This window comes from Malaclemys terrapin, chromosome 4 (assembly GCF_027887155.1).
Source record: "Malaclemys terrapin pileata isolate rMalTer1 chromosome 4, rMalTer1.hap1, whole genome shotgun sequence".
Lineage (NCBI taxonomy): Eukaryota > Metazoa > Chordata > Testudines > Emydidae > Malaclemys > Malaclemys terrapin.
In genome coordinates, this window is record NC_071508.1 from 60,971,703 (window position 1) to 60,996,790 (window position 25,088).

Here is a 25,088-nt window from a genome sequence, read left to right on the forward strand (position 1 = left end):
TTCAGACTACAGTGCTCAGTGTGGTTCAGTCAGCTCTCAGGATTTCTAAAGTAGCAACTACAATCTTAGTATCCTTAAATGAATGCTTGAAGGGGTCTTAACAAAAATAAAATAAACCACCAACTCAAACTACAGATGTTGGCCCCATAGCCAAACACTTAAAGATAGGCTCCAGCTGACCCTTGCAGCTGCATGAACTGCCTGAAAAACCTTATAAAGCCCCTACCATGGTTCTTATTGGAATCACGCAGCTAAACACTACAATCTACTTAGAAAAACAAAAATGGCATTTTAATGTCATTTCCCCAGTTCTTATTTAGAAATACATTGGAGAAATTTCATCATGAAAATCCTTAGTGAAAATCCTGTAGATCCCCTTTATAAAGCATTAACGTTAAGATGCAGAGAACAGTATGACTAGTCTCTCTTCAAAAATATGTAGCCATATAACTTCTTTTATTTCACTTTAGAAAGATCTGCATAACTATACAAGTAATTTGACTGGACACCTAATGACCAGCACAACTGCTAATCAGATTCCTACCATAAAAAAACGATCAAATGCAGTATGAACTGCAGTAGAGGAATTTCAAAATGCCAAGAGTACTTTTATTGTGATTTAAATAGCATTTCCCTGAAAGTGAGCATTTAATACCACTGGCTTCAAGTTATCCATGAAGGATAGTTCAGAAAAAGTATCCCTTATTGTACACTCTTCTTACCAAGGAAGGTAAACGTAGCAATGATGATTCTGAGTTGTAACAATTTCTCTCTAACTAATAGATTCCTCGAATATAGACAGAGTCAAGAATCTTCATTTCTATTATAACTCTCAAAATGCCTTCTTTCAGAAAAATATGTACTCCTGGCAAAAAAAACTGCCATAAGAACAACAATAACTTTATCTTTTGATTTTTCTCTTTCTGAAGCAAATTCCCAGGTGTTTTCAGTAACTTCACATTCTTACAGAGCCTAATTTTTCAGTTTCATTGCCAGTAGCAGGGCTGCTGTTTTATTTACTTCACCAGACAAAACTAATCCCAGGTTTAGCTTTGCCTATGATACTTGTGAAAGAAAATATTTGTTTTGTGATGTTCAGATACAGTATAGTAGAACCTCAGAGTTACAAACACCAGAGTTACGAACTGACTGAACAACCACACACCTCATTTGGAACTGGAAGTACACAATCAGGCAGCAGCAGATATAAACAAAAAAAGCAAATATAGTACAGTACTGTGTTAAACTACTAAAAAATGAGAAAGCAGCATTTTTCTTCTGCATAGTAAAGTTTCAAAACTGTATTAAGTCAATATTCAATTGTAAACTTTTGAAAGAACATCCATAATGTTTTGTTTGAAGTTACAAACATTGCAGAGTTACGAACAACCTCCATTCCCAAGGTGTTCATAACTTGGAGGTTCTACTGTATTGGGGAGTTTAAAACAGTGATTTCCAACCATGAGCATGGACAGCAGTTCTGATACTGCTATCTACATGCTTTTCAAACTCCATCATTGCAGCGTCTGAGCACTCCAGTCATTCATCAATTTATCCTCTCAATACTTGAGAGGCAGGAAATATCTACATGTTACAGATGAGAAAAATGAGGCACCAATTGACTTGCCCAAGGTCGCACAGGAAATCTGTGGCAGAGACCAGAAATAAACACAGCTCTTAAGTCCCAAACCATTGGCTTAAGCACAAGCCTATCCTTTCTAACCACACTTTGCGGTCCTTGCAACTGGCACACTAGGCCCTCCTGCCAAGATAACCGTCAGTCTATCCTAAGTATAGCTACTGTCAGCTCCCTGTTCAGCTGTGTATTCTCCAGCCATCTATGAACATGAGCTTCTCCAAATCTGACTTTCCTAGTCACTAACTGGTGTGCTACTGTGTGAACAATGAATAAGAAAAAGCAGGTAAATGAGGCCTTGGTCTGATAAACTGCTACAGATGCCCCCATAATGTTGAGAACCACTGTTTTAAAAAACAAGAAGCCACTTACTGTACTTGTGTTGAATGTGTGGGATGAAATTCAATGTTGATAAATGCAAAGTAATGCTCATTGGAAAACATAATCCTAACTATACATACAAAATAATGGGGTCTAAATTAGCTGTTACCACACAAAGAGATTGTGGAGTCATCATGGATAGTTCTCAGAAAACATGCACTCAGTGTGCAGCAGCAGTCAAAAGAAAGCTAACAGAACATTAGGAATCATTAGGAAAGGGATAGATAAGACAAAAAATGTCAATGCCACTGTATATATTCATGGTACAACCACGCCTTGAATACTGCGTGCAGTTCTGGTCACCCCCCATCTCAAAAAAAAATTATTAGAATTGGAAAAGGTATAGAGAAGAGCCACAAAAATGCTTAGGGGTATGGAACGTCTTCCGTACAAGGAGAGATTAAAAAGACTAGACTGTTCAGTTTATAAAAGAGACTCAGGGGGGTACAATAAAGGTCTATAAAATCACAAATGATGGGGAGAAAGTGACTAGGGAAGTGTTATTTTACCTCTTCACATAACAAAAGAACCAGGGGTCACCCAATGAAATTTTTAGGCAGCAGGTTTAAAAAAAACGTAAGGAAGTACTGCTTCACACTATTATGTAAACAGCCCAGATGAGGGGCCCATTCTTAAAACGGGAAATTAGGAGTCTTCTTTTAAGTGTGTGTGCGCACACACACCTACAAATGTGCTTATAGTTACCAGAAGTACAAGTTCATATGTGTTTCATGCACATGTACGTGGGGCTCTCGGTTTTAAAAACATAGCCCAGAACACAAGTATCCCCATGATAGTACAGTATAGTAAGTAATATTTTAACTTACTGGTCTTGGTAAGCTATACTGATACATTTCTGGTCTATATGTTGGCACCCACTGTACTCCCCCTCTGGGTCGGGTCATGGTACCAGGAGCACTGGTCACCACTTCAGAGTATGGTAAGTGTTGTGCTGAACTGTGAGCATCTTGTCTGTTCTGCCCTCCATGGCCTGCAGATGCCAGACTAAATGCCTCTTCCAATAGCATATGCATCTGTTGTCTAACTTCATCAATGGAAGGCTGAGAACTTAAAGTTGATGTCTCAGAATGGCCTTTAGCCTGACGGGATCTGGTATAACTTCGAGGTTCATTGACACGGTCAACATTTGTTTCTTCTATCATTTCAGGTTCTGTCTGTTGGATAAAATAAAAGCATTTTATATTCACACATGCTTATAAGAACAGTGGTCTGTGTTGCTTTTTAACATATTTTCTCCAACACAGATACATCAGAAGTTTCTCATGCCCAGGCACAAAATGGTATAATTCATGAGACCATATAAACTATATATTACAATTTTTACGTCAGTTGCAGCTGTGAGTGCCCAGAATTTCTGCATATCAGACCCAGGGTCTCAAGTTAGGCAACCAAAAGAATGAGGAACTCATAATTAGTTACCACCTGTAAAAAGTTTGGTTTAAGTGATATGTCCAGCATGAAACAGGAACGCTGGCAAAAGCAGGGATAGAATTCAGTCTCTAGGACAGCTTTCAACTGCCTTAACCATGAGACCATCCTTTTCCTTCCTGCAAGTCTCTGCCTCATTCTCTACAGCCTTCCAGCTTCTGCAACAAATGAGGCAGAGGTCCAAGAGACAGTCTCTTTCACTACACAGTTCTGATTCATCTCCAGAGCATGTCCATTCTGTGCACCAAATAAGGCAGCGGGGAGGGGGGGGGTCTTCTGGAAAAAATAGTATGACCATATAACTAAAGACTATCATAATGCACATGACAAGAGGCCCTATTTCTGGCATGTCCTAACTTTTGAGTGCTTGACTTTGCAACCATAAAAGCTTTATTTTAAAATGTGTCTGTGTGTGTGTGTAACTATTGTGAAAGCTTTAATTCTTCCTCTCTTTCACATTTAAAGGGACGTCATTAACTTTAAAAAACTCACACCTATTGGAATGTTTTTTTTCCATCTAATGTAAGAAGGAACACCTAAGAGAGAAATACTGCTATTTTCATCTTTCTCATTTCATTTACTTTGTGCATTCATGGGACATCATTTTCTCCCTTTATGGTTAGTCAGTTTCCTTTGTTTGTGTGGGTCTTCCACACACCACACATGAAGGAGAAAATCTTTTTTAAAAATAGGTAAATATAATTGTAAACCCAAGAAAACTGCCAGGGAGACTCAGAGGCAGGTGAAATTATTTAACTAATTTTTAAAAATTAGAGTTCAAGTTGACAATGTCCCTTTAATTCTTAGTATTAATGAGTCCAATGTGTATCAAAAGAGAGACTAGACCCACAAATGTTACAAAAACCATTCATGATCACTTGCAACGGCCCCCTCAGCTCCATGTACTAAGTCTTCTTGTTCATTCTTGAGAACAAGTGTTGAATGCTTGACTTTGCAACCATAAAAGCTTAGGACGTGCCAGAAATATTTAAAAATATGTGTGTGTGTGAATAGCTGGCCAATCGTGTGCATTCCCTGGCTCTCCCAGTCTTTAAAACTCTCTGGTTTGTGATTTGGGATAAGATCTGGATTATTTGCAATGGGTGTCAGTGGTGAGAGGAAAAAAATGATCTTCTCTAGTTCTATTCCAAATCCATAGAGTAGCCTTTGCGAAAGGATGTGTATACATTTATAGAGGTGTTTTTTTTTTAATCCATCCATGGTGTTATGAACTAGGATGTAATCTGTCGGGCCTATTAGAGCAGGAGTCAGGTCTAGTGGGTGGAGCAGGTGTCCAGTTTAGAGAACAATGCCAAGGGTCAGCACCAGAGTCAATTGCCAATTGCCAGAGCCAGGGGTCAAGCCAGAGTCAGTACCAGGAGTTGAGGGTCAGAGCCAAGGTCAGATACCAAATGCCAGAGCCAAGGGTCAAGACAGACTCAGGGTTAGAAGTCTGAGGCCAGGGTTGGAGCCAGGACTGGTAACTGATGATTGGAAGTGAGGTGTAACTGGCAGGAACAGGAGGAGAGGCAAGGATCAAGCACAGAACAGGAGCACAGTATAGGGGTGAAAGGAGGGGTGATGCAGAAGCCAGGAGTGGAGCAGGAATCAGGAACAGGGTTGGGTGCAGGAGACAGGCACAGAATGCAATGGTGAAAAGACAGGACCTACAGTTGTTTCTAAGAAGTTCCAAATTCCAGCCTTGCTTTGCCATAGCTTATTTTTCAGAAAAAAAGTCAATGCACTTTGGAATTAAACAAATCGCTACATAGAATCAATTCTCACAAACATTAAAAATCAAAAGTCTGATTTCTATATTAACTGCCTACAGTTACTGTGACACTGTACCAGAAATCATTTGTACAAATATATTTCTTCCATGATTGTTCTATTTATGTAGAGGATGAACAAACAAGGAAATTCCAGTACAGTAACTATAAAATATGGAGGGTTTTTGGGTATACACACACAGCTAATAAAGCTTTGGAGGTCACAGTGCTCCCTCTTTCAAGATTAATAGGTATAATCGTGGCCTATTTCCTCAAGCCTGTAAAAGTGTCAGTGACTAGAAACCCACAAGAGCTCTATTAATACCTAATGCTGAAATAAATCAGGTGCCCAACTACAGCCCTGTAATTAAGCCATTACACTTCTAGAGTCTTTGATCCTTTCTTGAAAATGAAGAAAATAGTGCTAAAATATACCATAAGAATAATGAACAGGAGTACTTGTGGCACCTTACAGACTAACAAATGAAACCTGTCATAAGAATAATGATTCCTTACCAGAACTTCATGCTACAACCTGACTCAATACTAATATTAGGATGACCAGGCAGATTTTGGAGGAGGCTGTTGTGAAGGATGAACATTTATTCAAGTTTTAAAATCTAGTTGCATTAATTCATCATATATGCTTGGCTTGTATTATTTACTGTTTATTTTAATTTCACACTGAAAAACATCAGAATTATAAATATTCAGGAATAAGTGTGAATGTTAAATTGTGAAGGACCTGAAGAAGAGCTCTGTTTAAGCTCAAAAACTTATCTTTCACCAACAGAAGTTAGTCCAATAAAAGATATTACCTCACCCACCTTGTCTTTTTAATATCCTGGGAATAACAACATAAGAACGGCCATACTGGGTCAGACCAAAGGTCCATCTAGCCCAGTATCCTGTCTTCCGACAGTGGTCAATGCCAGGTGCCCCAGATGGAATGAACAGAACAGGTAATCATGAAGTAATCCATAACATAGGTACAATATCATGGGACAACTACTGAAGATATTACAATGCCATTATATAAATCAAGGATATGCCCTCACCTGAAAAACTGTATTCAGTTCCAGTCACCCAGTTTTAAGAAGAAGGAGATAGCAAACACAGCAGTCCAGAGAAATCCACAGAAAATGGTTATAAGGAAAGAAAGACTTCCATACAGGCCAAAGTCAAAAATTTTGGACTGTTTAGTTAAAAGAGCAAAAAGATAAGAGGGGATGTGATAGAGGAATAAAAAAATGTTACTTAGGGTTACCATATGTCCGGATTTCCCCGGACATGTCCGGCTTTTTGGTGCTCAAATCCCCGTCCGGGGGGAATTTCCAAAGAGCCGGACATGTCCGGGGAAATAGGGAGGCATAAGCCAGGGTCTGCCCAGCACGATCCGCTGGGTCTGCAGCGCAGCCCAGCTGCCCCGGCTACAATGCTCAGGTGGGGAATGGGGGGGGGGGGGCGCTCAGGCTTCCCTCACGGGCGGGGACAGACAGGCCAGGGAACGTGCTCGGCGGCAGGAAGGAAGCTGCGGCCAGGGCTGCAGGGACACGCACCGCCGAGCGTCTGAAGCCCCCAGCAGGCAGAGGCTGCCGGGGGAGCAAGGCAGGCAGGGGCATAGAGGCTGCAGGGGCAGGGGGGTGCAGGGGCTGCAGGACGAGTGGGGAGCAGGAGTCTCAGAGGCTGCAGGGGCTGCAGGGCGAGTGAGGAGCAGGGGTCACAGAGGCTGCAGGGGCAGGGGGTGCAGGGGCAGGGCAGGCGGGGGGTGCAGAGGCTGCAGGGGCGGGGGGGCTGCAGGGCGAGTGGGGAGCAGGGAAGCACTTAGCAACCTCCAACCAAGATCAGAGTGGGAGGGAGGAAAGAGAATGCAGAGTACTCAGAGGAGGGGGCAGAATTGGGGCAGGGACTTTGGAGCAGGATTGAGGATCTGAATCCTAATTTCAGGCAAAGAAACAATGGGGAAAAAATAAAATTGCCAGTAGGTTATAAATGGTTGTATACTCAGTGCAATTATTAAAATAAAATAAGATTTAGAAATCAATGCTTTAATTTAGTACTGATTTTCAAGGAGGAAGTTTTGTTAACTATTCTTACACTGCAAAACTATTTTTACACTGCAAAATAAGCTGCAGTTAGAAAGTACACTAAATGTTCTGCATTTGCTTTCAGTAATTTGGGACACTGAAGAGATATAATGTACCTTAAGGTTAAACTCATAAATGCACTCTGGTTAGCTTACCCTATGCTTTTTCTCTTTTCTTTCCTTTTTTTAAAGACTGAATTAAGGATTTACTGAGCAAACTTCACTGAATGCATCTGATAAACTTACATCATATCCACTGTTGCGGATCCCACGCCTTGGTCTCTCCCGGGTAACTAGAAGATCCATCTCGGTTTCTCCTGGGCTAGGGCTGTTCAGAGACTGTCTGCTTCTGTACACAGAGTTCTTTGTCTGCTGCCTGGAGAAAATCCAATGAGAAAATATTAAAATGAAGGCAAAGCACAAAAATAAATGACAGACAGTATTCTGCAATTATAACCTTTATTCTAACATTATCTTAGTTATTACAAAAGAGCCACTTTAATAGGATACCCTTTCTATACACACAAGTGCTGGAAGAAGGCAAAATTACAGAAGAGATTATTATATATTTTGTTTTCTGTTATTAAAACACCAGAGCAAAGGGCTAAAGAGCACAGGAACCATAAACTGGAGCTGCCCAGCTCCAAGTGAATACCAGGATCCTTTGTGGTTTATAGCTGATAGGATTTAAAATAATTACTTGTAACTAACATTAGTTTGTCAGTTCAATGAGTGCTGCAGGTGCTGAGAAACTTTGAAAATCATTTTATTTAGATGCCCAAGTATGGGTTTAGGTGCTTAGCTTTAAACACCTACATTTGAAAACTGTGACTATGGGCAAGTAATTTAGGAACAAAGAATACCACCAGCAAAACCAGGATTAGAACTCAAGAGAAGTGAATTATCATTGGGCCTGATCCTCAGCCCTTCCTCCCTTTCCAGATGCCTGCTGCACTAGCAGGACATCTTGAGGATTTCCCTGAGTAGAGGAATCTATATGTGGAGGAAAGCCCATGCACCACTTCTATGTCACCTGCTCCCAGCCCACCAGGCATAGATGGGAAGAGATGAAGTTTAAGCAGCTTTTTCTGCAACTTCTGTGGTCTAACTGGGTAGCTACGTCCGCTTTACACCACCCCATTCTCAACCCCTCAGGCTGGAGAGAGCAGGGGGCTCCGCACTCAAGCTGATCCCTGACTGGGTCAGTCCCTTAGGTGCTATTATGATATGAGGCTGCTCCAAGTTGCAACCCCAGGATCAGTATAGTGCAAAGCTCCCCGCCCTCAGACAATGGATAACCAAGTACACAAACTATTGTGTAATCACAGAGTTTAGGGCAGAAGTAACCCCCAGATCATCTAGTCTGACCTTCTGTATATCACAGGCCACCAACATCATCCAGCACCCACACACTTAACCCAACAACTGACACTAGACCAACAGAGGGAGTTTGTCTGGGATCTGTCCGAGAGGAGGCACGCTAAGTGCTGCATTAGGGGGGCTGTGTTGGTGAGTATCTGAGTGTCTGTTGCGGGGACAGTTTGTCAGTTTGACCATGTGCTTGATTGTTTGTTTGAAAAGTGTGAATTGGGAGTGCTTTGTTCCAGATGGGCCTTGAGTGGGCCTGACTGGTATAAAAAGGCAGTCAGCAGCGAAGCAGCTGAGCGGCGAACAGCGGAGGCTAACAGCGGGAGTTTGCCTGGGGAGAGCCCACTGAGGCTTTTATCTTGCGGGCTTCTGTGAGTTGCTGCAACAGCTGAGGAAGCTCTTAGAAGGAAGGTGATATGGAAGGTGAGCATTCAGTTGTTGTAACCTGCACAGGTTGTGCCATGTTTGTCTTTCTTCCACAGGACAGAAGTGACTTTGTCTGTACAAAGTGCAAGCTGGTCTCCATATTGGAAGAGAAGGTTCGAGGTCTGGAGAAACAAGTATCGACCCTGCGTTGCATACGAGAAAATGAAGATTTCTTGGACAGACGTCAGGAGATGCTTCTATGGGCACAACATTCTGAAGAATCAGAGCAGGCTGCGCAGAGGGGACAGAGGGATGGTGCAGAAATTTGGCAGCACATGACCTCCAGAAGAAGAAAGAGGAGCATCCATGTATCAGCAATGGAGATACAGGTGAGCACCCGTTTTCATGTTCTCTCCACAGGTACTAATGCAGAGAGTGGAGTGATACATCTGAGGGAAGGGAGCAGAAGGAGATTCCTCCTGAGATACACTGTCCTAGGGATGGGGGTTCCACGGCCACCGCTCCCAAGAGAAGGAGGCAGGTGGTGATGGTTGGGGACTCCCTCCTCAGGGGGACTGAGTCATCTATCTGCTGCCCTGACCGAGAAGTCTGCTGCTTGCCAGGAGCTAGGATTCACGATGTGACGGAGAGACTGTAGAGACTCATCAAGCCCTCGGATCGCTACCCCTTTCTGCTTCTCCACGTGGGCACCAATGATACTGCCAAGAATGACCTTGAGCGGATCACTGCAGACTACGTGGCTCTGGGAAGAAGGAAAAAAAGGAGTTTGAGGCACAAGTAGTGTTCTCGTCCATCCTCCCTGTGCAGGGAAAAGGCCTGGGTAGAGACCGTTGAATTGTGGAAGTCAACGAATGGCTACGCAGGTGGTGTCGGAGAGAAGGCTTTGGATTCTTCGACCATGAGATGGTGTTCCAAGGAGGAGGAGTGCTAGACAGAGACAGGCTCCACCTAACAAAGAGAGGGAAGAGCATCTTCGCAAGCAGGCTGGATAACCTAGTGAGGAGGGCTTTAAACTAGGTTCACCGGGGGAAGGAGACCAAAGCCCTGAGGTAAGTGGGAAAGTGGGATATCGGGAAGAAGCACGAGCAGGAGAGTGCAAGAGGGGAGGACTCCTGTCTCAGACTGAGAAAGCAGGACAATCAGCGAGTTATCTTAAGTGCCTATACACAAATGCAAGAAGCCTGGGAAACAAGCAGGGAGAACTGGAAGTCCTGGCACAGTCAAGGAACTATGATGTGACTGGAATAACAGAGACTTGGTGGGATAACTCACATGACTGGAGTACTGTCATGGATGGATATAAACTGTTCAGAAAGGACAGGAAAGGTGGAGGAGTTGCACTGTATGTAAGAGAGCAGTATGACTGCTCAGAGCTCCGGTATGAAACTGCAGAAAAACCTGCAAGTCTCTGGATTAAGTTTAGAAGTGTGAGCAACAAGGGTGATGTCATGGTGGGAGTCTGCTATAGACCACCAGACCAGGGGGAGGAGGTGGACAAAGCTTTCTTCCGGCAACTAGCATAAGTTACTAGATGGATGAGCACAAGTCCATGGGGCCGGATGCGCTGCATCTGAGGGTGCTAAAGGAGTTGGCGGATGTGATCGCAGAGCCATTGGCCATTATCTTTGAAAACTCATGGCGATCGGGGGAGGTCCCGGATGACTGGGAAAAGGCTAATGTGGTGCCCATCTTTAAAAAGGGGAAGAAGGAGGATCTGGGGAACTACAGGCCAGTCAGCCTCACCTCAATTCCTGGAAAAATCATGGAGCAGGTCCTCAAGGAATCAATTCTGAAGCACTTAGAGTAGAGGGAAGTGATCAGGAACAGTCAGCATGGATTCACCAAGGGCAAGTCACGCCTGACTAACCTAATTGCCTTCTATGAGGAGAAAACTGGGTCTGTGGATGAGGGGAAAGCAGCGGATGTGTTATTCCTTGACTTTAGCAAAGCTTTTGATACGGTCTCCCACGGTATTCTTGACAGCAAGTTAAAGAAGTATGGGCTGGATGAATGGACTATAAGGTGGACAGAAAGCTGGCAAGATCGTTGGGCTTAACGGGTAGTGATCAATGGCTCCATGTCTAGTTGGCAGCCTATTTCAAGTGGAGTGCCCCAAGGGTCGGTCCTGGGGCCAGTTTTGTTCAATATCTTCATTAATTATGTGGAAGCAGAGAAAGAACTGATAGGAAGGGGATGCAATGCATGACAGTTCTTTCTCTGCTTCCACAACGATCTGGAGGATGGCGTGGACTGCACTCTCAGCAAGTTTGCAGACAGGGCTGGCTTTAGGCCGATTCCACCGATTCCCCTGAATTGGGCCCCGCCCCTAAGAGGGCCCCGCGCAGATCGGGCAGTGTCCCTGCCTGAAGCAAAGCTCCGTGGCTCTCCGGGAAGCAGCAGCTGTTGCTGCTGGGCAACGAGAGACGCTGGCCCGGGGGAGCTGAGACAGAGGCAGCAGCTGTTGCAGGTCAGGAGGGGGGAGAAGGCACATGTGCTTTGCAGCCTTCTCCTCCCCTTCCCCCCAGCACTCACCTGGAGGAGACACCGAGGGGGCTTCCGGTCCGGTGGGAGACAGGAATCTCGGCAGTGGACCTCACTCACCTTAGCAGCTGCTGGGGCTTCGGTCGGTGAGAGTTTGACCCCGTGATTGCCCCATAGGTTTATAATATTGGGTTGGTTTTGTGGTTTTCGGTGGTGTTGCTGTTTGAGGGTGAGTTTTGCCTGCCTGCCTCTGTTTCAAAACTAAACTCGGGATCATGTAAACCAGGAAGAAAGCCCCGAGCCGGTACTTAGTGCTGTGAATTCCAGGTGAGAGAGAGAGAGACAGGGAGGTTTGGAGGAGGAAATCAAATACATCAGGAGGGGAGAATGCGAAAGGTCTGCAACACGGCAGGCTGAGACTTTTATCTCTCCCTTCTCCCCCGAGAGGGGAAACTGAGGCACGGAGTGATCTGATTCCCCTCCCCAAATTATTTTGCAAAGGAGGGGGACGGGGGGCTCCTTTCCAAACCAGTTCCCTTCCCATCAACTCTGCTTCCCCTGCTGCAAGACTGCTGTAGGGGCTGAATATTTCCATTAAACTCTGGCTCCTTCATTTGCCCTACAACAATAAAATAGACCGGCTTGGGGGGAGGAATATCCCCCCCCCCCCCAAGCTGTGTGGACATTAAGGTTTTTTTTGGGGGGGGGTGGGCATGATAACATTCCAGATCGATCAAATGCCCAGCTCAGCTTTCTAGCCATCCAGCAGCTCTAGGGTAGGGAAGGAAGGGGCTCTTGGTGCAGAGTGGTCACAAAACAGGGGTGAATTTAGTAGGGGGGGGTCCGGTTGAAATCCCACCCGATGCAGCCACACAGAATCTCTGGCGGCGCTAGGAGAGGCCAGGAATGGAAGCACGTGGCCCGGGGGTGGGGGGACATTTGCCCTCAGTCCTGGGCTCTGGGATGGACTAGACTGGGTGGGTGGTGGGTTCAGTCTAGTCTTCCAGCCTGTTGCTCTCGCTGGGGTTTGTGGTTTTCATCTGGCTCCACCGAAAAGATCAAACAAGCCCAGTAGAAAAGGGGGGTGAGAGAGGTGGGAAGGGGTTTGTAAGGAGTTAAAGTGACCCATCAACGAAAGAGTAAAACCAGAGTTTGACTGGGTTTCCCCCCAGCCAGCACTCCTGCAAACACTGGGCAAGGGGCAGCCCCATCCCCCACCGAGGCTATGGTGAGGGGCAGCAGGGGAGGAAGGAAGCCACATGTGATGGCAGTCCCCTCCCCCCAGCACCCACCACCCCCTCTCCGGCCCCCAAACTCTGTCCCAGAGCCTGCACCCACCCCTCCGCACTCCCTCCCAGAGCCTGCACCCCTCCATCCATCCTGCACCCCACACCGTGCCCCAGCCCGGAGCCTGCATCCAAACTCTGTCCCACTCAGCCCTCGGCAAAGCTCTCCTTGGCTGGCTCCCAGCCCCTCTCCAAGGGTTGCAGCTGTCTGGAAGTGCCTGCCTTCCACACCTTCCTCATTCACACCTCATTCATTCAACAGGTCAATTGATTACCAAGTGGGGGAAGAACTTATTCTACTTCAAAAGACATTTTTCTTTTGCCTTAATTATACTACCTTAGGGGCCAGCTATAACATTACCAAGGTTCAATACAAAGTCATATAAAAGTTATACAAAAATGCATAATGCAGAGATTTATCTTCAACCGCACTGATTGACTGCTGTGTGCAGTAATATAGTGACCCCTGGGTCTTTGAATGAGGCTTTATAGTTGGGGGGCGGCGAGCGGGTGGGCAAGCAGCGGGTGGGCAAAGAGGCAAGCAGTGAGCCAGCAGGGGTTCTAGGGGATGGGGGCATGGGGGTTTCTGGCGGGGGAGGGAGAAGGTGAAAGGAGGCAAGTGGTGGGTGGGGGACTGACTAGGAGGGAAACAGCAAGCCAGCGGGGGGCTAGGGGGTGAAGAGGGGTGTGATGGTGGGGCCGAGCGGGGAGGGGTCGGGTCCTATTTTACTGCTGTGATCTAGTCACCCTATGTCACCCCCCACCCCCAAACCTTCCTTTTCGTCCCACAGCTGTTTCCGTGGGCCGGGAGGCGCTGGGGGGGGGAGGAGAAGGGCACAATTTTATATTAATAAGGAAATATTTTATAAATTTTAATAAAATAAACATTATTGAAGAAAATCAGTTGTACAACTATCAAAACATGAATTATTTTCCTAATATGAAAGTGAAAATCAGCTAATTAATATATAATTTTGTTATTATTTATATAGTCATGGAAAGTAAATAATACATGGAAGAAATGAAAGGGTTCTTTTTAAGTGGCTTTTTTTTTTAGTCATCCCTGCTGGGGCCCCATCGAAACTGTTCGAATTGGGCCCCGCACTTCCTAAAGCCGGCCCTGTTTGCAGATGACACTAAACTGGGAGGAGTGGTAGATACGCTGGAGGGTAGGGATAGGATACAGAGGGACCTAGACAAATTAGAGGATTGGGCCAAAAGAAACCTGATGAGGTTCAACAAAGACAAGTGCAGAGTCCTGCACTTAGGATGGAAGAATCCCATTCACTGTTACAGACTAGGGACCGAATGGCTAGGCAGCAGTTCTGCAGAAAAGGACCTAAGGGTTACAGTGGACGAGAAGCTGGATATGAGTCGACAGTGTGCCCTTGTTGCCAAGAAGGCTAACAGCATTTTGGGCTGTATAAGTAGGGGCATTGCCAGCAGCTCGAGGGACGTGATCATTCTCCTCTATTCGACATTGGTGAGGCCTCATCTGGAGTACTGTGTACAGTTTTGGGCCCCACACTACAAGAAGGATGTGGAAAAATTGGAAAGAGTCCAGCGGAGGGCAACAAAAATGATTAGGGTGCTGGAGCACATGACTTATGAGGAGAGGCTGAGGGAACTGGGCTTGTTTAGTCTGCAGAAGAGAAGAATGAGGGGGGATTTGATAGCTGTTTTCAACTACCTGAAAGGGGGTTCCAAAGAAGATGGATCTAGACTATTCTCAGTGGTACCAGAAGACAGAACAAGGAGTAATGCTCTCAAGTTGCAGTGGGGGAGGTTTAGGTTGGATATTAGGAAAAACTTTTTCACTAGGAGGGTGGTGAAGCACTGGAATGGGTTACCCTAGGGAGGTGGTGGAATCTCCTTCCTTAGAAATTTTTAAGGTCAGGCTTGACAAAGCCCTGGCTGGGATGATTTAGTTGGGAATTGGTTCTGCTTTGAGCAGGGGGTTGGACTAGATGACCTCCTGAGGTCCCTTCCAACCCTGATATTCTATGATTCTATGATTCTATGATTACAGCCCACAGGAGCCTAAATTATTATTTGCCACAGGGAGAGAACAGGAGGGACCAAGGTGCAACAATGCCTGAGGCCTCTGCAATGGTAGGGAACTGATTGAGATATATTCAGATAATCTCATCAAATGACCCACTCGCACACACCGTAGAGGAAGGTGAAAAAACCCCAAGGTCACTGCCAATCAGACCTGGGGGGAAATTATTCCTGACCCGTATGACAATCAGTTAGACTTTGAGCACATGAGCAAGAACTAGATAGCCACGCATCTGAGAAAGAGAGAGAATGCTCAGTCCCACCTCAGAACCCTGGCCCACCCCAACCAGTGAGAGAGAGAGAGAGAGAGAGAGACACACACAATTATAAATGTAATAAGCAGCAGTTAAAGCACTCCAGCTGCCTAGCCATTGTCAAGTGTTTCGAGGGCATCAGAGGAGACGTGAGTTTTGACAGATCTGAAGGAGGTTACTGGAATGATTGGTTACTGGGGATCTCCTCCCAATAAATAAGGGACGGCATGGTAGAAAGTGTGAAGGTTTTTGTGGTGAGATTTGACTAAAGGGCAAAAAAGGCTGGCATCATAGATGGAGCTGAGGGCTTTATGGCAGACAACAGTTTTTAGTACGGTAAAGATAAACCATGAATGACCTTAACCGTTTTGTCTTAAAAGTAACTGTCTTGACTTGAAAATAGCCATATATGAAAAAATCAACAAAAATTAGAGGCATGGAAAGACTTCAGTGTTAGAGAGATTGAAAAGATCAGAACTACTTCGGATAGAGCCACACAGGAGAGAGATATGAAATAGAGAGTGGCACAGAGTCCAATCAAGTACTGCTATTTACCCTTTTATATGCTACAAGAACAAGGGGACAGTCAAGGAAACTAAGAGACAACACATTTAAAGGACATACTTGATAAAAGGAAACACTCATTTACACGATGAGGAATTAGTCCATGGAACTTACCACCACAATGTATACTTGAATCAAATAGATTAGGAGAATTCAAAAAGCACTGGACATTTGCCTGAGTAGTAAGACTAGGTAGGATAAAATATTTAAAGTATATTAACTATCAAGCCTAAGGCCCTGATTCAACAAAGCGCTGAAACACATGCTTCAGTGTAAGGGTGGGATTTTCAAATGCACCTATAACTTAGGAGAAGTTCCTTCCTAACCCACTATTGAGTCCTGATTCTGCAAAGCTCTTGGAATTTTCAGAAGTGCCTAAGGGATTTAGGAGCACAAGTCCCACTAAAAGTCACTTGTGCTCTTAAATTGCTCAGACACTTCTGAAAATTCCAAGTCCCTTGCTGAATCAGGTCTCAATAGTGGATTAGGAAAAAACTTTCCCAATAGAGATATTATTAGACAGTTGTTTATTATGGGGGTTTATCCACCTTCTTCTGAAGGCTCTGGTGCTGGCCGCGGCCAGAGACAGGATATGGGACCAGATGGACCATGGATCTGATCTAATATGGGAATTCTTATGTTCCTAAATTAAAGACATTTAGAATTACATGTGTTTCTTTCAGAAGGACAACAAATATTTCCTCCTGCTTATATAGTTAGGGACACATTTTCTAAAAGATTCACACATTTAGTGCTCTAATAAATGCACACCCTTGACCTGATTACACACCACGCAGGGAAAAACTGAGAACCATGCATGCGATCAGCAAGGTTTTTAAAAATTGCCCTGAGATTGCCAATTAGCTGATTTAAGGAAGATTCACTAATGAGAAGGGAGGTATCAACATTAACAACTGGCAATCACCTGGTGTGTGTCTTCTGGGAACACAACTGCAGCATTTTGAAGCATGAATTAGATGCACAGAATGCTCAAAGCAACTGAGAACATGGGTTGTTGGTTCTTGTACAAACCAAATTATTTAGTGATGGTGTTTTGTAAACAATTTTTAAAATGCTGTTTTTCACAAATCTGAATATATAAAGGTCAGCCTGAAGAATGCATTTAATTTATTTTTTCCTCCCATAACATTTTGGAAGTGACATACATACAATTAATATTAATGGTAGCTATACCAGTGGAACAAGAGGGAAACATGCCATTTTCTCCAGGAACTGTGAAATCTTTATTCTTTTACCTACTTCTACAGTATCTTATCTTTAAAAATGTGAACTATTTTAAGATATAGGTTTTTAATTGCATATCAATATCTGGACAATGATACAAAGCAAGCTGTATTAGTCTTATGCTAAACTAGACTGCTGTAAGAGTGATTGTTTTTATTATAAAAATTCTATTATATCAGTTCATCTCTCAGAGAGTTGCACTACATTGCAATATCACGTTACTGTATTCATCCAATAATGTGTCACTTTGGCTATCTTATATTCTGTTTAAAAAAATGCCTGAAGCTGGAAAATGTCCTGCAGCATATCAAGTTAGGTATCTACAGCAAATCTGTCATTCTAGATGTTGGTATGGGGACCATAAAACTGGTTGTTTGCAAGAAACAGTAAGTTTTTCTGACAGGCAACAAAAATTCCCAAATTTTGAAAATGCCTGACATCTTTACAGAAAGTGCATCAGGGAATGATCCCTTTGTTTTTAGTTCCCATAGCCCAGGTCTACTCAGCAAGTATCTCTAGTGTTTGTACAATTAACATTTAATGGCTCAGCCCCAGAAGGCAGAGAGATCATTCCTTGACAGTTCAGAGTACTTGCCTTGATGCAGTTTTTCATAACAATGAACTTTGTCTAAAATAGCTTACCCATTGGTTTACACAATTCATTAGAAAGCATACTTAGAAAAACAAAAATATTCCAGGATCTGTCAGCAAAGAGCAGATGGTTAATATTAAAGCTTCATATATAATGTTCTAAACGTTTCCCCACACCACTTAGGGTACATCATAAATATCCAAAATATGGCTTCAGTACTGCATTGTTTGTATTGTTCACATTAATATTCATGTTTCTAAGGCCTCATTTATATTCTCAGGACAGACTGTGCTAATAAAAATAGGATTACTGTAAAATGCTAATATTCACATTCAATATCTTACCTTTTCTATGCATATGTAACAATGTATTCCTCCCACACTGAATTCCTGTTCAAGGAACTGATGCCCCAGACCCTTCAGCAAGGACACTAGATACAATTTAATCAGAATCTTTTTTCTTCATTGACCTAGCAGTAAACCCCTGGAACAAGGGTTCTCAAACTTCACTTCCCACTCTCTCAGGGCCCTCACATAAACAAGCTCATTTGTCTACAGCTATTACTTATATTCCAAGACAAGCTCCTTTAGAATCCTTGCTACAATCTCTCTCACCTGTGCAATGCGGGAGCATGCCGATTGTGCTGCCACTCCCAACAAGGCCGGCTCTACTAGTTGGTGAGGGGTGGGCTTGGCATGACCTCCTCGCTTTGTAAGGCAACTTGTGCTCCAGGGACACTAATGGGGGAACTTAGTGCAGACCAGAGCCTGCAAGTATGGCCAGCCGCTGTGCAATGCGTATAGATGGGGCTCTTTGCACTCTCCTCCACTAGTACATCTCTGTGTCCAAGAATGAACGCTCTCCATTTATATATTGCCTCCAAGGGCCATAAAGTGCCACACAAATATTGATGATGTCTCACAATATCCTTACTCATTTTAGAGATGAGTAAATTATGTCAAAGATTAAATGACCTACCCAAGATCACAGAGCAATGAAGTGAAGAAAGCACCGTAGAAAGTGGTCACCATTAACTGCTGAAGGAGATACTGAAATCAACAGACATAACGGTGACATGTTCTAATTTGCTGGGTCTAAGTTACCTGTATCTTAGATCCAGCTCTGGAAATAATTACAGGTATGCCTAGAACAAAATGATAGATTGGATCACTCCTGCACTTTGCAGAAGATCGGAGTCAAATGCAAATTTCTGGCTCAAGTCCATTTCTAGAATAATCAGTCTTTTGAATAATAACCTTAGTACATTTTCAGCTTGGATCACTTTAAAAATGGCTCACAAAAGACCTGGAACCATGCAGCCTTCAAGTAATTTTGTTCTCTTTCCACTTATTCTTCTGTAACCATGTTATGGTTTTACTAAATGTGAAACATTCAGAAATAATCTTGGGCAACATCAATTTTCTTCATGAAATAGGAAGCACTGAACAGATTAAACATTTGTATGTAATACACATTTTCATCATCAGTGATGGACGTTTGCACTTCAGATGAGTCTTCTGCCCTTCAGCCCTGGGGGAATACCTACTTTCTAGATGTAAATAAAAAACAAAAACATCTCACCTGTTCTTAGGCTCTGCAAATGGAGAAGATACATCTGCCTCTGGTTCCAAAACATGGTCTATTTCCTTTTGTGCTTTCTCGTATATCTTTTTTCTTTCTGTCAGTCCTCTGTTGTTGTCAATCTGGGGGAAATCATAGTATCCTTTTCTCTTGGCTTTCAAGCGCAGCTTGTTGCGATAGTGCTCTATATCGGACTTCTGCTTCAAGGCTTTGTTTACCTAATGGAAGGTGAATGAATTTCAGATGACTGTGCCATACTGATGATTTCTCAATTACATTTTAAAAGTGTATTTGATGTGCAGCGCTTTGCTTTGCAGAGCGCCTCTTGCACCACACCATGCCATCTGTCAGCACTAGGGAAGTGCAAGTGACAGAGTCATTGTATTTTGTATGACTTGCAGATGATTAAACACATTTTAGTCCCCTGGAACTAAGTACATCATAGTAGTGACTCAATTCACAGCCACAGAAGAAGAGAACTGATGTCAGCCAACCATCTTCTTGACCCAAACAATGTTTATTTTTAGGGAGGCCTGGGGGCAGTATTTTGTATATTTGAACAAATTTCACTTCTGCCCCAAAGTTGACTGTGTAAAAAAATGTCTACTTTATATACTGTTTGTAGCTAAAACGTCAAATTCTATGATCTCCTTAAGAACTCCATCATATCTGTGAGTATGTAAGGAAATAGCATTTGTATGTTCCTAGGTCTTGCTCTGATGATACACAGCTCACAGTTCTTGGCAGAAAAATAGGCATTGAATACTGTGCATGCCATGACTCTGGATATAAAGTGACAATTGTGACGTGTTAGGGCTTAAAATACAAGCACAAAACCAGAACATGATATAATGCCCTAATCTGGTCTCACACGGGTAGCTTGACTACGCTGTCTTTTACCGTGTTTCTAACTGGCTAGCAGTTTAAAGTGTTGATTTTGTCCAATAAAGAGTACAGGGCAATATCCTGGTTAGCCTTTACATAAGTGTGCAGCATGGAGGAGCAAATAAGAAGCCTTCCCTCCACATTCGGCATATAAATTCCTCCAGTCCCCTTATAAAGCACTTTGTTCTAGAACAAAATCTAAATAAAAATATTTGTAAAATAATATACCGGGTAAGTCTCAGAGCCAAGATGCGGCATTTGGTCAATGACCCCATTAGATCCCAGTGCAGACCCACATCATTCTATGGGGACCTTGGGAGCAGTTGTGCCTAATGTGCAAGCCAGCACACAAACAGAGCAAAGGAATGGACCTGCTTTCTCCCCATCCCACTGTGAGCAGGAAGGATACTCTAGTTAGCAACAGGGCACTAAGATGGGACTTCTGAGATCTAGGTTCAACTCCCTGCTCAGACTCGAACTTCCTGTGTGAACCTGAAAAAGTATGTCTTAATCTACCCTTTGCCTCAGTTCCCTATTTTCTAAAATGGGGTGCTGGGAAGATCAAATCCCTTAATGATTGTCAGGTGTTCAAACACAACAGGGATGAGGGCTATAAAAGTACCTAGATAGGTTGCCTCCTTCAGAGCACCATGCATCTACAGGTATGTTAGGAAAGCGTGGGTCCTGACCACAGAGACGGCATTTGTGACAGGATTTTACATAGGCCACACAAAGGGTGAAAGGCTTCTAACATTTCTCCTCTCTCTCTTCAATGCATCAACCTAAGGTCCTATCACAATGTATGCCTCCACATATAAGCAAGAAACCAGCAGGTGAAACACTGTCTGATTACTCTTACCTCTCCATTAATGATAGCAGATTCCTGGCTCCTGTCTGATGCAGGGTGAGCGGGAGGCAATGCTACAGGTTTGATAGCAATCAGCTGTACAGATCCAGAAGATGTGTCAAAGGGATCAATGGCAGACTTGGCGATGTTCTCAAAGAGAATGCCTCCCTCCTCTTCATCACTAAGGGGTACTAAAGCATATTACGTTTATTGAGCATATGCTCTCAATAGGTTTACTACAGGTTCACGTGACAACTAAGTGAACACATGCAATAGATTAATACTGAGGTGCTCAATACACTAGAGAAGTAGACCCTGAAGACTTCCATACTGGAAGAACTCCAGTTAGATTTTAGATGGATGAGAAACTTTCTTCTAAGGGATTGTTTCTGAACATACTCTCCTAAAAGTGGAAGATTGATTTTCAACTATAACATGGAAGGAAAATTAGAAAAAAGATTGATGTAGAACAAATTGTAGGAAAATGATAATGGAGGACAAAAAGCACATCCTTCCATATACTTTATACAAAAGAAGATTGCGTGTGAGTTTTCAAATGCCACGACATGTATAGAAGTATCCAGCAGAATCCCACATTAGCACTTTGTGTCAATCTGAAAATAAAACCACTGATTTTAGCAAGGACTGTAAAGACTATTACTACGAAAGCTGTTAAAATGAAGCACAGTGTTGAGTGTGCAAGTGTGCACAAGTAACTGCTAGTTCCCCAGCTGATGTAATCTTTTGCATTAGAAAAATAGCACCTCCAGTCATTTCATAAAGTTTGTCAGAATTTGTGACCAGAAAGGAAAAGACTACTAATGTAAAACAACTCTGAATGTTTACAATTAAAAGGCACAGTCAATCCTCTATTTGTAAATCTCTGCTTAAAAGGGGAGCCTTTAAAAAAAACAAATTGGCCATTCCCCCCTAATTTATGTTGGAAAGAGGGCATCCCATTATAAGTTTTTGAAGCCTCTTTATCTTTGTTTTTAAAAAGTTTCCTGTAAGGCATGAGGGCAAATTCTGCAGAGATCCCTCCTTATATAATTGTGCTATGAAAGAAAAAAATGTATTCCATCCGTTTGTGACAGGAGTAGAAATCAGCTTCCATTAAAGAGCAGAGTGGTATGCTCTATATTACTTCCTCTGAAAATATATTCTGTTTAATCTTTAATCACTGAAAGAATTATAATGCACTGAAGGCAACTCAGCAAGAGATAGATTAGCCCTGTTTAAACAACTAAGATAGATAGTTTGGTAAAAATGTTTGATAGAAGTTACATAAAATATGAACCCACTGTATAAGCTTATTCATCTTTCTCTGTGTATTCACAGTAGGCTGAGTTGACATGATTTGAACTGTTAAAAAATACAGGTTATATCATGCTGTCACTAAATAATGTCCCTCAGGATTTGTGAAATTGCTTAGATAAAATGGTCTTTATTTTAGTCTACTGGGAACTCCTCTCAGACTTTTACAGAGGGTAGTAAAGCACAGTGCTATGAATTCCGAAGACTCTTATTAGTAAATGGGGTGAAAACCTGGCTCAGTGATGCCAATGGCAAAATTCCCACTGGTTTCAATAGGGACAGAATTTTACGGTAGGAGTATTAGATGAACAATTTAAAGCTTCCATATCATACAGGACTACCTAATAGGAGAACATTTTTAAATGATTATTAAGTCCAGACACTTTTCCCCCCCAGGTATTTTTAATTGCTTAATGCTTGTGAATGGCATGTGATTAAACAGCTTTGGAATATGGGTTTTTTAGCTAAATAGCAATATAAACTGCTGTTTAGTCAAAGAACAGTTACAATACTACTTAAGTGCAAGCTACCTACATGCTGCCATAACAAGTTGCTTCAACTGTGGAGAGACTGCCTCTAAGGGAGAAAAATTAGTTCATTGGCTTTTTGATGGTGGTTTTTGTGAAATGGATAGCGGTACCAAATATTGTACCAAGACCAGAGTTTTATTTTACATACACAATTGAAAGGCTGTCAAGATGGTCATGACTGACCTAAACTTGGATAGTATCCCAGTAACATACATGTACAGAGATACAAAATATGGTAGTAACTCCCTCACCTGCATCATATAGGCCTTGTCTGCACTGGGCCATGAACAGAGATTGAAAACAAGTCTGAACTTTATTTAAACACAATTCCTGCTAAACAAGTTTTAGACGTGGGTTGACTGGCCAGCATTGACTGGACCAAACTGTTCTGAAACCATTTTCAAAAGTTAGTTCCAACCAGGCTCAAATATGGTTTTGTAATGGCTGCTTTTTAACAGTTTGATCCAGTCTACACTGTTCAGGCCAATAATATAGGAAAATGTCTTAGCTGGAAGTGTTGTACTTGTTAATTAAGGTCTCAATCCTGCAATGAAGTCCATGCGGACAAAATCCAGCAGCCACACAGACTACAACTGGCTTCAAAATGGCTCAGCATCAGCATTCATCTGGCTGCACAGAACTCATTGCAGGATCTGGACTTAGACTTATTTATCCCCTATTTGTTTGGGTATTGGACACATTTATTCAATGAAAAAAGAAAGGATGAGTACAGAGAATCAAAGGACAGCTACTTTTGTTGTTTTGTATTAGCACAAAGCAAAAATACCATCGTCTCTAAGAGTAGTAAAGTCCATCTTCAGCATCTAGCATAGTGCTATTAGTATGGATAAATTAACTCTAGGGCTGTTAAGCGATACAACATTAATCGTGATTAATTGTGCAATTAAAAAATTAATCGTACAATTAATTGCATTGTTAAACAATAATAGAATACCATTTATTTAAATATTTTTGATGTTTTCTACATTTTCAAATACATTTATTTCAATTACAACACAAAATACAAAGTGTACAGTGCTCACTCTATATTTATTTTTGATTACAAATATTTGCACTGTAAAAAACAAAAGAAATAGTATTTTTCAATTCACCTAATACAAGTACCGTAGTGCAATCTCTTTATCATGAAAGATGAACGTACACATGTAGAATTATGCACAAAAAATAACTGCATTCAAAAATAAAACAATGTAAAACTTTAGAGCCTACAAAGTCCAATCAGTCCTACTTCTTTTTCAGCCAATCGCTCAGACAAACAAGTTTGTTTACATTTGCAGGAGATAATGTTGCCCACTTCTTGTTCACATCACCTGAAAATGAGAACAGGTGTTCTTATGGCACTGTTGTAGCCAGCATTGCAAGATATTTACATGCCAGATACACTAAAGATTCATATGTCCCTTCATGCTTCAACCACCATTCCAGAGGACATGTATGATAATGGGTTCTGATCGATAACAATCCAAAGCAGTGAGGACCGACGCATTTTCATTTTCATTATCTGAGTCAGATGCCACCAGCAGAAAGTAGATTTTCTTTTTTGGTGGTTCGGGTTCTATAGTTTCTGCAGCAGAGTGTTGTTCTTTTAAGACATCTGAAAGCATGCTCCACACCTTGTCCCTCTCAGATTTTCGAAGGCAGTTCAGATTCTCAAACCTTGGGTCGAGTGCTGTAGCTATTTTTAGAAATCTCACATTGGTACCTTCTTTGTGGTTTGTCAAATCTGCAGTGAAAGTGTTCTTAAAATGAACAAGGTCATCATCCGAGACTGCTATAACATGAAATATATGGCAGAATGCGGGTAAAACAGAGTAGGCGACATACAATTCTCCCATTGTTGTTGGGTTTTTTTGAGAGAGAGTCAATTCTCCCATTGTTTTTTGGGGGTTTTTTTTTTTGAGTGCAGCTATGTAACAAAAAAACCCTATATTGGTAAATTGCACTTTCACAATAAAGAGATTGCACTACAATACTTGTAAAAGGTTAATTGAATAATACTGTTTCTTTTATCATTTTTACAATGCAAATATTTGTAATAAAAAATAATACACAGTGAGCAGTGTACACTTTGTATTCTGTGTTGTAATTGAGATCAATATATTTGAAAATGTAGAAAAAATCCAAAAATATTTAATAAATTTCAATTGGTATTCTATTGTTTAACAATGTGATTAAAACTGCGATTAATCATGGTTACCGTAATTTTTTTAATTGTGATTAATTTTTTTCAGTTAATCACATGAGTTAAATGCGATTAATCAACAGCCCTAATTAACTCTAATCAAATTGGACCAGAAACTGAATGTTTTTTCCACCCTAACTTAACATTTCTCTATTAAGTGTCATTTGAA

At 42.3% G+C, this 25,088-nt stretch overlaps 1 protein-coding gene across 2 annotated transcripts in view; it reads right to left on the minus strand.

Annotated features, from left to right (window-relative positions):
- KIAA1549L (KIAA1549 like) overlaps positions 1-25,088 on the minus strand; it is a 211,277-nt gene that overhangs the window by 22,575 nt on the left and 163,614 nt on the right. For both annotated transcript variants that reach the window (XM_054028136.1, XM_054028135.1), the window contains 4 exons: positions 20,885-21,063; positions 19,141-19,358; positions 7,568-7,697; positions 2,845-3,192 (listed from right to left, as the gene is read on the minus strand). In XM_054028136.1, the coding sequence (XP_053884111.1) occupies positions 2,845-3,192; positions 7,568-7,697; positions 19,141-19,358; positions 20,885-21,063 (875 nt within the window). The remainder of the gene's footprint in view (positions 1-2,844; positions 3,193-7,567; positions 7,698-19,140; positions 19,359-20,884; positions 21,064-25,088) is intronic.